The sequence below is a fragment of the Electrophorus electricus genome, chromosome 9 (assembly GCF_013358815.1).
Source record: "Electrophorus electricus isolate fEleEle1 chromosome 9, fEleEle1.pri, whole genome shotgun sequence".
NCBI classification, from domain to species: Eukaryota; Metazoa; Chordata; class Actinopteri; order Gymnotiformes; family Gymnotidae; genus Electrophorus; species Electrophorus electricus.
The window spans coordinates 23,514,181-23,527,467 of record NC_049543.1 but is presented as its reverse complement, the minus strand read 5'-3'; the positions used below and the strand labels follow the sequence as shown (position 1 = coordinate 23,527,467).

Genomic DNA, 13,287 nt, shown 5'->3' with positions numbered 1-13,287 from the left:
GATGGGAAGGTCCGAATTTGGCATGAGCAGCGTGAACTGATGAGTCCTCCCTGTCTGGTGTCAACAGCTCGGGCTGGTGGAGGTGGAGTATTGGTGTGAGGAGTGTTTTTGGCACACCCTGGGTCCTCCGATACCCGCCGATGAACACTTGTACAGTAGGACAGTAGAAGCTTACCCAAGTTCATCCCTTTGTATGGTCATGGATTCGTTCCAGGGAGAAGACAATCGGTTGCCCTGTAGAGCATCTCTGGGACGAGGTAAAACAGTCTTTCCGGAGCATGTCGGTCCCTCCCTCTAATTTGCGACACCAGCGGAATGCTATCCTGTCCGCACGGGCCGAGATTCCCACGGAGCAATTTCAACACTGAGTTCAACTTGAATCGCCATATATACGGCCAGATAACTCAAGCTTTATTTTCTGACAGGGGCCCTCCACTTTACAGAGAGCTTGGGTGATGGGTGCGCTGACACCATCAACTGTACCATAAGAGCTATGCAGGATGAGGTATGAGGAATACATTTTGTCCTCCTTCGGGGAGAGAAATCTTGGGGCAGTAGGCCGCTCTTCTCCTTTTGCTAAGTAATAAATCAGGCCCTCTTCCATTAAACTCGACATCGTTGTGAATCACCTTATTTTTGCAACACCGTGCAAGATTTCCCCTCAAAATATGCCCACCTCTCTCGACGCAGTCCGTCAGCTCCCATACAGCTCAGCACTGACAGGCCTGTTGTAGCAAGCTCCGGATGGGTCTGCCAGACGGATACGAACCCTGCGTTGGGTGTCATTTATAAAGGAAATGGCGTGTGCCTGTCGCAGCCCCCCTTAGGTTGCCCCTCGCCACCCCCGCCTTGCTTTACACTGTGGCTGTATTCCCTCACCATCACAGTAATGCACACCTATAGGACTCCACTGGGTGCGCTCTTCCACAGACTCTGAAAAATGACTTCCCAGAACTCATAGGGTTTAGTGTCTGCTTTTTGGAATGAGGGATGTGGGGGGACTACGATCTTTCTTCTAGCTTTGGAAATGGGCTTCACAGCGTTCTCTGTTCCTCATACACACACACACACACACACACACACGTACACGCACGGACTACTCAGAAAATAAGTCAAACCCCAAAATTTGGCATCAGAGTGACAATCCCAGCAACAGTATATATACGACGGAGTTAACCTATTAGACTAGCCTGAGGTGTTTATTGCGACTTATATAAGACGGCAGATTCCCTATGCAGTGCCAGACATGTGGGTGTCTTTCTTTTGCAGCCTGTCTCACTCTCTTGGTCTCTATCTCTCCATTTCTCTTTCCCTTTTCTCTCTCCTTCTCTCTCTCCCCCACTCCTGCTCTCTCTGTGCTCGGACCCTGGCGTGCAGCCAGCTGTTGTGATGCCTCCAGATTGCTGCTTCGCTTGCGCGCCCGAGCCGATGGAACTGTCAGAAGAATCAGGCTGCTCCTCACTTATCCACGCGTGGCACTCCAGACCCGTGAAGAAACCCCGATCACCGCATATGGCTCTGCGCAGGGAGGAAGAGAGGGAAAGAGGGAGAGAGAGTGAGACAGAGCGAGGGAGGGAGGAAGGAATGAATGATACAGTAGTCTACGCCTTTGATAGAACGCCTGGATTTTCCACTCCTGCTCTCAGCGCACGGCCCTCAACATCCACCTCCTCCTCTGTCCTTCCTTTCTTCGTTATCCCTCTGCTGTTGCCTAGTAGGAGAGGGAGGAACGTGTGTCCAGATGGTGCTGAGTGCTCCGGGAAGGCCACGTGGATCCTCCCTCCTAACGAGGTGACACAGTGCAGGCTCCACCTCGGAGACTGAGTGCTGTCTTTAAGGCGAACAAGGCCCCCGATTTCCCCAAAGTGTCCCGGTGATGAGATTATCTCGGGTGTTTTAGGGGGCCGACGTTCACGCCCCCTTTGACTCGCGGTGTTCTTTGTGCTCCAAACGTCGAAGCGGGAGGCGAATGACAGTCGTTTTCTGTTCCCCTCTGCCGCGTTTTTCTCCTTCTCTCTGCAAACTAGCAGAGCGAGGTAGAGGAACTTCTCTCTGAATTCACGGTTGTCGTTCCCAGTCACCCCCGGCCCCAGTACAGATCCTCAACACTTACACACACTCGCCCACATTGTCCTTTTCATGCAATAACGGGACCTTTGGCAAGACCATTCTGCTCTGCTGTACCAGCACAGGTTAGTCCGGTTCTTTTCCACGCAGGTGCTACAGTCAAACAGGAGTTTCACCACACAGGACAGAGAAGTAGGGACATTTTAATTCAATTGTTGTGTGAGTTCAGAATCATCACTGAGGTGTTTTTTTCTTCTTTCATCAGTAAAAGTTGTGGAACAAGTAACCCTCCATATGGAGCGCTGTGCTTCAGTGACTTTTGTTAAAGCGATGCAAGCATTGGGTGCCCCCCTTGGGAGCTGTTACTGTCAAAAATTTCGCTCTACACAGGAATTATTTATACATTTCCCAACTCTTTCTCTACTTGTCGTCGTATAACGCAGTTATTCCAAATAAGTGGGTGCCGTTTATTCGCGTGATGTGCGCGCTGTGGCAGGTATGAGCTAACCCGTGGAAGTCGCGTCGCGTAACCCCATTAGCGTGGTGGTAATTATTCTCCGAACCAGACACCATGGCCCGTCTGCCCTATGAATGCGGCACTTTATTAAGCCTGCCGGGTCCCTTCACAATCCCAGCTCACTGCGCCTCTCATTCCGTACAGCGTGGCGCGGGGCGACCCCGGCTCTCAGCAGTGCGCTCACGTACGGGCCATCGCTCGTGCAGTTGTTGGGAGTGCGTGTTTGAAACGCGACTCGCGGCTTACGCCCGTCTCGCCCGCGTGTTCGGCTCCGGGCTCCACCAGACGTCTTGTATTTTCTTTTGTGTTTAAGGGCGTTGTACGTACACCGGACGTGGCGGCTGAATTGCAGGTGACGTCTCAGAGCCAGCTCTGAGTTACTGCTTCGAGTTACTGTCGAACGCGGCTGAGTCCGCAGCAGCCACGGCAGCTGCACTCCGGACACATTTAATGAAACACGATGTCACGGGTTGAGACGGGCATCTGACACGTGTCCTGCAAACAGGAGGCAGGTATCTGAGCGGTTGTTCCTCGCTGTTTACCCAGCATTTCTTGCTCTTCCACCAGTGTGTCGTAAGCATTTGCGCTAAGGCCGATTTAAGTAATAGCACCCCCCCCCCCCCCCCCCCAATCACGCACTATTAGAAATATTTAATATGTTGGTATGAATGCACCACTGGAGACTTTAACACGGTGTGTGTGTTAATTGTCATTTGAGCTCCATGTTGAGGTACGCTAAATACAAATCAGTGTATGATGGTACATTTCTAGCTAATGACTGTCATCGCAGGCAAAGACGGAATAAATGAAATAATAAAACAAAAACAGCTTTTCTGAAAAAGCATTCCTGATGCTACCCGGTGCTGTGTTAATAAATATCTGGAAGGTGATCAGGTGTTTGTCAAGGTTTCCCCCAGCGTGCGTTGGTTCCTGCGGTAGCCTGCCCGAGCGTTAGTTGCCTGCGTGGAAGATGCTAGTGCACTGCTAAACTGGACTTTTTCTAGAAGCCCCTTGGGGTAATCCTTCAACACGATTAATTTCAGAATGAAATGTTGTAAACCAGGGCACCTGCTTTATTGCAGTACTGTTTATCGTTATCTTTTCCTTTTTTCTTTTTTTTAACTCGCAATGGGCTCCTGCATTATTGTGCGAAGATCATAATTGTGGAATTGGTTCATTGATTGCAAACGTTTTGGGAGGGTATCCATGCTTCCCCGAAGGCTTCATTCAAAGTCGACTTCACTGTGCTGAGAACAAACCTGAGATCGCTTGTTTCCGAGCTGGGTTGAAAGAGGGCGAAGGCGTATTTCTGTGAGGGTTGCTCTTCAGATATAATGGGGAAATGCATGACAGATTCTTATTTAGCACGTGGCGGTCTTGCTGATGGAGCCGCCCCGTCTGTCCGCAGACGCCACCATCCTGAGCTACGACGGCAGCAAGTTCATGAAGATCCATCTGCCAGTGGCGATGCACACGGAGGCCGAGGACGTGACGCTCCGCTTCCGGTCGCAGAGAGCCTTCGGAATTCTCATGGCGACCACTTCCCGGGACTCGGCCGACACCCTGCGGCTGGAACTTGAGACTGGACGTGTCCGGCTTACTATTAACCTAGGTACCACGCATGCACGCACGCACGCACGCACAAACACCGAGCACATACACACACACAAAGACAGACAGACACAACCTGCCAAAAGCTAGGTACACAAAAACCTGTACTGACAATGGAAACCAAATCATAAACTCTCCAAACCATACTGTTCCTCTCCATAAATGACAATAATACTTGAACTAAATGCTGTAGAGAAGCACATGGGATGAAGTCTCAATGCCTAGTGAACTACTCCAGGGCTCAGATAGACAGCTGGATGTGTGGGCAGCGTGTAGCCGGAACAGAACCTCAGGAAGTGCACCGTGCCGCTCTGAATCTCAGAACCAGGCGTGTGAAGCCCACCTTCAAACAAGGCATGACTAACTGAGACGGGCAGTAACTGTCATTGTTTTCTGCAGCCCAAGAACAGCTGGCACTGCGATGAAAAGAAAAAAATCGACGTCTCCCAGTGTAGTTGGAGAGAAAACGACCGTGGTTCCCTGGATGTGCGTGGAACAGCAGTACTGACGTGTGAAAAGCTCCGTTTCTCCCCCACTCGCCTATCAAAGGCAGAGTGGGCCGTGTGCGGGGGTGCAGGCAGCATTGCCTGCTGGGATTGCTCTATTATGTGCTGGGATGTTTGAGAGTAGTCTTTCTCAAGTGGTCCAAGCACTGATCCGAGATCTGCGTTCGTGTCAGTGAGCGACCCGCACATCCCTGTGTAGCTCATGTCTGGGTTAATCACTCTTCCAGAATTCGGAATGCTAATGGAATGATACCAGCAGTAATATTGCTTAAAGTCACTCGTCCAATCTGGTGTTTCACTCGTCGTAATGCATACAAATGCTCGCTGCACTGAAGATCGCCTCTGGCGTACACAACTGTGCTCTGTCCCTTTCACTAATTGGACAAAGTTCCTATTAGTGCTACAACATTGGGGGTTTCTGCTTTATAATACCGCATATGGCGTCTCTTAATAACAACCTCAATAAACTAGCTAACATCGCTCATTTAAAAGAAGTCCTTCCATGGCCATGGTCTCCTGGCCCGAGTTTTAACATTGCATTGATTATTAGTCTTTGTCTTAGATGTTCGATATTTTCAGTTCACTGTTCAGAAGTGTGTGTTCAGGAGCGTACCGAGGCCCGACAGTGGTGTAATCAGGACAGTTCACTAGGTTTTGAGACATATAATCCCAGATTTGACCTGCCTCTCTGGTGCTGAACTACACACACACACACACACACACACACACACACACACACACACACTGTGGAACAGGAGGGAGATGACTCCAGGTGCTTCAATGGTCAGAGTCTGCAGCTCTTCACACACTGCCAGAAGAGCACGCCACTCCTCCCCCTCTCGAGAGAATGCTCAGGCCCGTCCATGACCCCGCCCCCTCAACCCCGGCCCCGCCCACATTGGCGCCGCCCCCGCCCCTCACCCTTCACCCTCCTTGCTGGGCCAGTCCGCTGGCAGCCATTGTGGCATCCGCCATTTAGACAAATTCCCTGCAGTCTGATATATCAGAGCTCTGTAGATAACAGGCAGGAAGGGTCGGAGCGATGGCTCTCCAGAGTCCAATTAGTGCAGGTTCTCTCTCTTCACAGGGAGCTCAGCGCACAAGCCCCTGTCTTCTTTCTCTTCATAGTACGATTGGCTCTGTGTGCTGCTTAATTTATTTTGGGCCATGAAGAGAATGCAGTGGGGGGGGAGGGAAGGCGACCTCCATATAAAAATGGAGCTCCTTACAAATGGAGCACCGCAGTGGAAATTATAGCCACCTTCTCTCTCTCTCTCTCTCTCTCTCTCTCTCTCTCTCTCTCTCTCTCTCTCTCTCTCTCTCTCTCTCTGCACAGCAGAAGTGCAAATATGCTCTAAAAAGGGATGTGCTTTACCTTGATTATGGGCTCGTTGCTTTAGGAAGGAAGGTTCTCATGCACAAACACCCTTAGCAGCTTCTCCGAAGTCCATCGACACCATACCTGGATGATGCCTTAATGTTTTTAAAAGACGACTCTATCTAAAATGTCCAGATGAGCTTTGGTTTGAAAAAGTCCACCCCCCCATGCGACGAGCAGAGCATTATCTCGGAGAGAGACCTGACGCTGCTCTCTGACTCTTTGTGATCACTTTTCTGCTGAGGTTGACGACGTGCGACAGGCTGTTGCCACGGTGAAGGGGGAATTGCACTGTATTGTTTTGGAAACAACAGGACAGTCCTCAACAGAAGACACCAACAACAGAACACACAAACATGCTCAAATTCTACCTTTTTTTGCCACATTTAAATTACAACCGTTAACATGTTTGGAGTATGTTTCTAGTAGGGTGTAAGAAATGTGTGGGGGATAATAGTTCTTTTCTGGATGCTAATAAATATGGAAGTTGAAGGACCGGAGCAGATGTACTTGTAGGGCTAAGGAAATTGGTTTGCTCGTTATATCCCAGGACCCCATTTTCCCAAAAATAGAACGTAATCCTGATTTCAGGTCCCATAAAGGAGTTTTTTTTTTCTTCAGAATACCTCATAAACTTTTTTGAGATTTTTTAAGGGAAAAAAGTAAATTCTGTGTGTTTTTATATTGTGTATGTATATCACAATATAGAACCATGACAAAAGTATTAAATTTAAATATAACTTAGGAATTGGTAGAAGAGGTGAGTATTTTTGTAAGACAATTATTTCTCAGTCAGAACTTTCAAACTTTAAAAGGAAAGGTCTCTATACTCTACCAGCATAACTCGGTGAATCATCAGTCCAATTAGCATTCAACCTCCCAACTGTGCTTTAATGTAGAACAGTGCATTGTGGGTAAAGATTTATCTTTCCTATTTAATCTTTAAGGTAATTAAACAGGTCCTAAATGAGGCTTTGTTTTAAATTAGCATTATGCTAAATATGCTTAACATCCTTGAATGTTAAGCATATTTATCCAACAGGTAAATGTAATGGAAAATGTCATCTCAGGCCCCAGGTCATTTCTCTTTTATTCCAGTCCTACCCTAGATCCCGAGTCCTCCCCTCTCCAGTGGGATTTCAGTGATGTTCACACAAGTGGACACTTTCTGTAGTACACCCATGCCACTCTTCATTAACATGCATTTCACAGAGAACACGTGACTAGAGCATGGTACAGGAACACGGAACTCCCTCTGCGATCGCTTATTTTGTGCGTGCTCAAAGACCTCAGGCGTGTACTGACAAACACAATCTTGCTGCTTCTAGGAGGTTCACTGGTGCTGCAGAAAACAGTGCTGACCTGCACAAATCTCTTTTCTAGTGTTTAACCTTATTATTTTGGGAAAAGGGGCCTGGGGCATCTGTTTGTAGTATCAAACACAATGCTATTGCAGCAAACGAGTCTATATTTAGGTAGTTGTGCAACACTGTAAACATATATTTAAGCAAGAAGCTCCTTGCCTGTAGTGAATTTAAAGTTGGTGTGGTGTCTGTTGAGGAGTTGCGCTGTTGTGAATCGGCTGTGCGAGATTTCACTCCTCACGTGAGCATGCTCCATCCTCCTCTGAGAGAGCGCGAGAGCGAGCTCCCTTTTCAGTGAGCTCCTCGACATTGATCCTGACCAAGGTCCCGCCTCCCTGACACTTTGAGGGGGTGGAGAAGGTGAGATCTCTCACAGCTCCGTTAGTTACGGTACAGCATAACCCAGTACAGCTCCCTTCCGAGTGGCTGAGCCAGACCAAGGGCGTGTCTTAATGCTCTCTCAAAGCCCTTCCCCACTTACACAACCACTCTTGCTAGAGCCAAGGTTCCCTGGAAGAGAACTTAAAGTTGTAGAGCTGTCGTGAACCCAGATCTGTGCCTTTCTGAAACACTGATCCACAATGTCCACAGTGGATTTTCAAAACTGTGTGACAGCCACTTTTCTATTATGTATATTTGGAAAGTTTGTTTCCATGTGTGTGGCCTCTTTTTAACCTAGATTTATCTTACAGTTGCCTGAGTCATTTTGAATGCCCACCTGGTTAGCTAACTTAGTTGTAGTGCAGTAGTTATTAAATAGGCATGCAGTTACTGTACTCTGAAATGTTTGTATTCGGTGTAAACATGCAAGGAAAAAGGAGTTTGGTTTCAATCATGATCCCAGCTGACTAGCTTAAAACCTCACTGAATGCATTCTAAGGAATAATACTATGCTAGTATGCTAAGTTAGTTAACCAGCAAAAAATAAATAAATCCCCTACATTTGGCAAAAAGTGTAATTACAGATTTTCTTCTAGTGAATTAAAAATACTTTTAGTGAGAAATAAAAATCAGTAAATTTTGAATGTCAAACTGAGTGGTACTGTAATGGAGGGTTATTTTGCCCATGCCTCGGGTCTTTTATCAGGTAACCCAATTAGTGAACACACTTTAATGTAGTGATTCTTTGCACTGTATTGCTCCAAACCAAACTTCCACAGCCACCAATATCTCTCCCAGAATTCCAAAATACAGCACAAGGGGGAAGTTTTATCCTCTTTATTCGAAACGCTATCAGTAGCCGATTTGCCCAGGCTTGGGGCTGGGAGTGCAACGGGTGAGAGAGCCGAGGGGTATTGCATGGTGGAGAGCATTAAGGGTGACCCGGGTGTCCGTGCGCTCGTCCCCGGAGGGGTGAACCGTCCACTGTAATGAATGTCTGCAGCTGTAACCTTGAAGACTGAATTGACATCTCATGTGTTCTCCCCCATCCAGACTGTATCAGGAGTAACTGTACCTCCAGTAAGTGACTGTTCCTGTTTCTTCTTCACATTCTTTGTCATTACATCAACCAATGTGTGTTTGTTAACCTTTATGTTCTCACGCCGTGGGGAGAAGGACGGAGTTGAAATGTACTACGTACGTGTGGGTCTAAAAATCATGTTGGGTTTGCGAAGCTGCAATGCTCAGCTGTTTTGGTTCAATCCATGTTACTCTATGCTAAAATCACATCTAGGTGGAAGCTCCTTTGGTTCCTAAGTAGCAACATGAGGAAAGTCTGATTTATCACCTCCAATTACACCGCGGCCAGTGAAAGCCGGGGAGGGTAGGCTATGGGAGGGACTATGGGAGGGACCGTGGATCTCCATGCCAGATGGGGACGGGACACGTTAGCTTGCTTTTAGCATGGCCAGGCTCGAGACAAGTGGAGCAATACTTGAGAAAAGCCGAGCGATGCTTGAGGCATCCAGCAGCCTCAACACAGCCGCCACTGCCGACTCGTCACGGCTTTCCATCCGTTCCGGGCGGACGAATCCGGACGCCCCTCGGGTGACTTCAGAGCCACTGGAGTGTGGCACACGCGTCCAACACAGAACTAGTTCAGCCACGCCAGTTTGCTTGTCTGTCTTTGTGTTTCTTTTTTTTTTTGTTCACTGCCGTGCTTCGTACGCTCATGCTGTCAGACCGCTTGTGAACCGATCGTGCTTTTTGAGACAGTGGGGTGGGGCGACACAGACTGCGATCTTTATTATTCTCATTAGCCTGACTCTCGGTGCATTGAATGGGGGGGGCGCACAGAGTGTGGAGGCAGTGAGCAGTGTGAAAGAATGGCCAGAAAGAAAAGACAAAGGGAGAGGAAAGTAGAACTAGAAGGAGAGAGAACGAGACGTTCGCCCAACGAATTCAATGATTCCTCACGAGGGGCACAAATGTTTCAACGTGTTCTTGATGACCTGTGACTCAACAGCTCTGGCCCTGTGCCAACCTTTTGTCTTTCTTGATACCTTGCTCTCGTTCTCTGTCTCCCTCTTTTGTTTTATTGTTTGCTGTACCACCACGACCTTGGTTTTGAGGCGAGGCGTGAGCAAACCATGTCCTTAGGTGACCCGTTTCCTCTTCACTGCCTCCACCAGTCGGCGTTGGGGTCTTACCCCCGAAACGAGTTCGTAAGCATGTGTGCACCTACTAGATGCAGTCCAAATAAAACTATGTCAGTGCACAAAGGCAAACACAAATACTTCTTGTTTTAATGTCACTAATAAGTCTCTCGGGCCAAGGTAATGGTGATATCCTATGGTTACTTCTATAAATATTTTTGAAAGTAACTCTTGAAACCAAGACTGCTTATTTCTACCCACTGCAAAGAGATTCTTTGCTACTGAATTGCACAGTACTGCTGTGTTCCCCTCTGTTAGGTGCAGTGGTGGTTACGTTGCTATAGTTTTAATTTGCCTGGCTCTTTCTCACTTTTTGAATTATTCTCTGCAGTTTCCTGGGAAGTTCATTATACTTGCTACCCAGAAACCTATATTCGGTTCGCACTGTCACGCAACGGAATGCCGCCCCTGGGTTCTGTCATTCAGAGTCCCTGAGCTACCCGCACGCTCCCCTCCTGACGCTTCCGTCCCAGAGTAGTAATAACCTGGCCCACCAATCTTCCCCTGTCCCAAAAAGCCACCATCGACTCGAGAGCATGTCACTGTCAATTAGGACCCGGCACTCCCTGGGGCATCCTGGGAGAAACAGTACTTAACTGCAGCTTAAGCGCCCTTTGGCCTAAAAGCAGTTAACAAGCAGGGTGACAGCACACAGAGGCACTTCCAAATGGAGAGCCGGTTTCGCTTTGCTCTTATTTGACTTGCACATGTTCCGTTGACCGTGGGCTCTCCGAGGAATTATGGCACCGATTCAATGTTTGCTTTGAGTGCTTGGCCCTGAGGGTGAATTCCAAATTCCAGTATTTTATTGATCGCTGCTTAGAGCTCTTCCTGTTCTTTTACATGCCGTGTATATGAAAAATAGCCATATATTGAAAGTAACCTCGGTTCTTTGTTCAGGATACTAAAACATTACTGTATAGCACAGAAATTGCTAAAGATTGTTATTGTACCATCGACTTACTTGCAGAGTTCTTAAGGCTTCCAAAGGTCTAACACATTTGTTAAAAAAAAAAAATGATGTTGACAGGTAATTCATCTGAGTTTTATAGGGTCCTTTCTCCTAACTCTGTGATGGAGAGGCAGTCTGGCTTCATAGTTGTCTCTTAGCTTCAGGCCAGAGCAGGTCTTTAGATGAAGGTTGTGTTGTGAGCGTTTTTTTTTATTTATATATATTATTAAAGCAGCCTAGATAACCCATCTTTGATTCGACCCCACTGACAGCCTGACAGACAGAGACAGACAGGCAGACAGACATGTACATGCGCACATGACAACACTTTCAACGGCTTGCATTAACTGTTCCCGGAGCAGTAGTTCCAGAGAACGGATCGCAGAAACGATCCCCAACTTCCCCGGCAGCCTATATTACTAATGGCAGCTGTCTTACACTTGCTCGAGTTCTAACCAGATATGGTTTGGGTTTTTTCCCCCCACTTCCAGGCCCTTAATCAGCTCAGCGTCTGTCTACACCTGGCCTATCCTCCACGATGTTTCTGCTTACACAGCAAAACTGCCTCGCCCTCCCGTGAGATTGAGCACATTCTATCGCAGACTTCCCGGTGGGGTGGGGCTGGGGGGATTTGCTTTTGTGCCAGCGGAAAGGGCCGGGAAAGCGGAATAATCCGGAAAGAAAAGCGAGAGAAGCCAATGGTCGTTAAGGCGTTGACCGGAGGGAGATCAGTGAGGGTGGGGCAAGTCTATTTGGATTTGGACATCGCTGTATCGAGTGAGTGTGTGTGTGTGTCCTCTGAGTGGGCGGGAGAAGGTAGGGCACCCAGTGGCATGTTCTTTGGAGACTGGGCTACTTCCTGCTCCTCAGGAACATCTCTCCCCATCTCTACACCCCCACCCCCACCCCCACCCCCTTGAGACAGTGGCCGGTTAGAGCGCAAGCTGCTGCATCTATCGCCGATAGGCGTAGAGTTTCATTCGGCTCACATGAGCTATGGCGTTTTGGACCATTAGAAGAAGAACACCTCACCGCAAAGGACCAGCGCTGTATTCGGAACGAAAGCCGTCAGGGGGCGGGTTCCGTTATGCAAATGAGATGGCGCGCTATCCAGCACCATGCAGCGTCATTACGCACTAACCACATTGGAGGCTTGTAGCGACATATTTCTCAATCGTCACGCTGCGCCTTTTTTCCTCCCTGACGTTGGCACTGTCTTCTACTTTCTGCCAGCGCAGATAGTTGGAGCTGGAAGGCAAGATAAACCCACTCGCATGGAAGTCTGAAAACGATCCATAGCGGTTAGAGCAGATTCGGTGAGCATACACGCTTTGCCCGTTTCACTCTTGAGACGCCGAGCACGTAAGACGCCCCACGCACTGTGTGTCCCAGCGAGAGCATCTTCTCTTGTTCTGACATCCTGCAAGCCTCTCTGCACACACGGGAACTGTAAATGGCTTTGCATGTCAGGCCCGCACGCTACTGCCTTCTCTAGTGTGTGTGGTGGGGTGCAGAGAAAGCAAGAGACAGAGTCTAGAAACTTGGCACATCTAGTCACCTCTTTGCAAGAAAGTCCGTCTCTCTCTTAATGGGAAGATGGTTAGAAATTAGAAGCTACAATCAATGTTTTTCTTTAAACGCGTGTGTAACACAGCGCCTCTTCATCTAATGTTCAGGGCCTTTCCCCGAAAGCACCATTGAGTACTGATGTGTCGGTACATTGTAGAGGGAACAGCACCTATAATTCCTCTAGCAAATACCGACAGTTTTACTGCAGCTCTTAGGGAGACAACCGCAACCCACGTTTGGGGAAAGTTTATTAATATACACGTCCAGAAGATGATTTGATTATTTTTTTGTCGCGCTGCATTGGGCACGTTGGCCTGAGCGTCGGCGCTTGCACCTCGAGCTGCGGTAATTGAGCGAGCCAGAGCCCCACAGGAAGAGATTTTGCCTCGTCTGCAGGTGTGTGCGCGCGGGTGAAGGTTGCCGGGGGACAGAAGGGGCAATTAGGCCCACCATTGTCTCGCGGTGTCGCTGTGTCCACGTCTCAGTAAAACACCTGCACACCTCACGCACACATGCACACACACTCACTCTCACACAGCTGGGGAGGGGCTCTGGAGCTTGATGGAGAAAATATGATGTTGACACATCGTTCATAATTCATGTATCTGAGGGAGAAGAAATTCAGTGCTATGGATTGGAGGCTGTGAGATTGTGCCGTGAATAAACAATAGAGACTGTTCCAAGGCTGACTCCACCAGCCCGAAGTTCATACGGTGGGCCGTCTAT

At 48.4% G+C, this 13,287-nt stretch overlaps 1 protein-coding gene across 30 annotated transcripts in view; it reads left to right on the top strand.

Annotated features, from left to right (window-relative positions):
- Positions 1–13,287, top strand: part of LOC113578995 (neurexin-1a-like) — a 233,413-nt gene that overhangs the window by 92,038 nt on the left and 128,088 nt on the right. For 19 of the 30 annotated variants that reach the window (XM_027012594.2, XM_027012592.2, XM_027012585.2 and 16 more), the window contains 2 exons: positions 3,993–4,196; positions 8,878–8,904. In XM_027012594.2, the coding sequence (XP_026868395.2) occupies positions 3,993–4,196; positions 8,878–8,904 (231 nt within the window). The remainder of the gene's footprint in view (positions 1–3,992; positions 4,197–8,877; positions 8,905–13,287) is intronic. The other 11 variants (XM_027012603.2, XM_027012602.2, XM_035529938.1 and 8 more) reach the window with 1 other exon arrangement.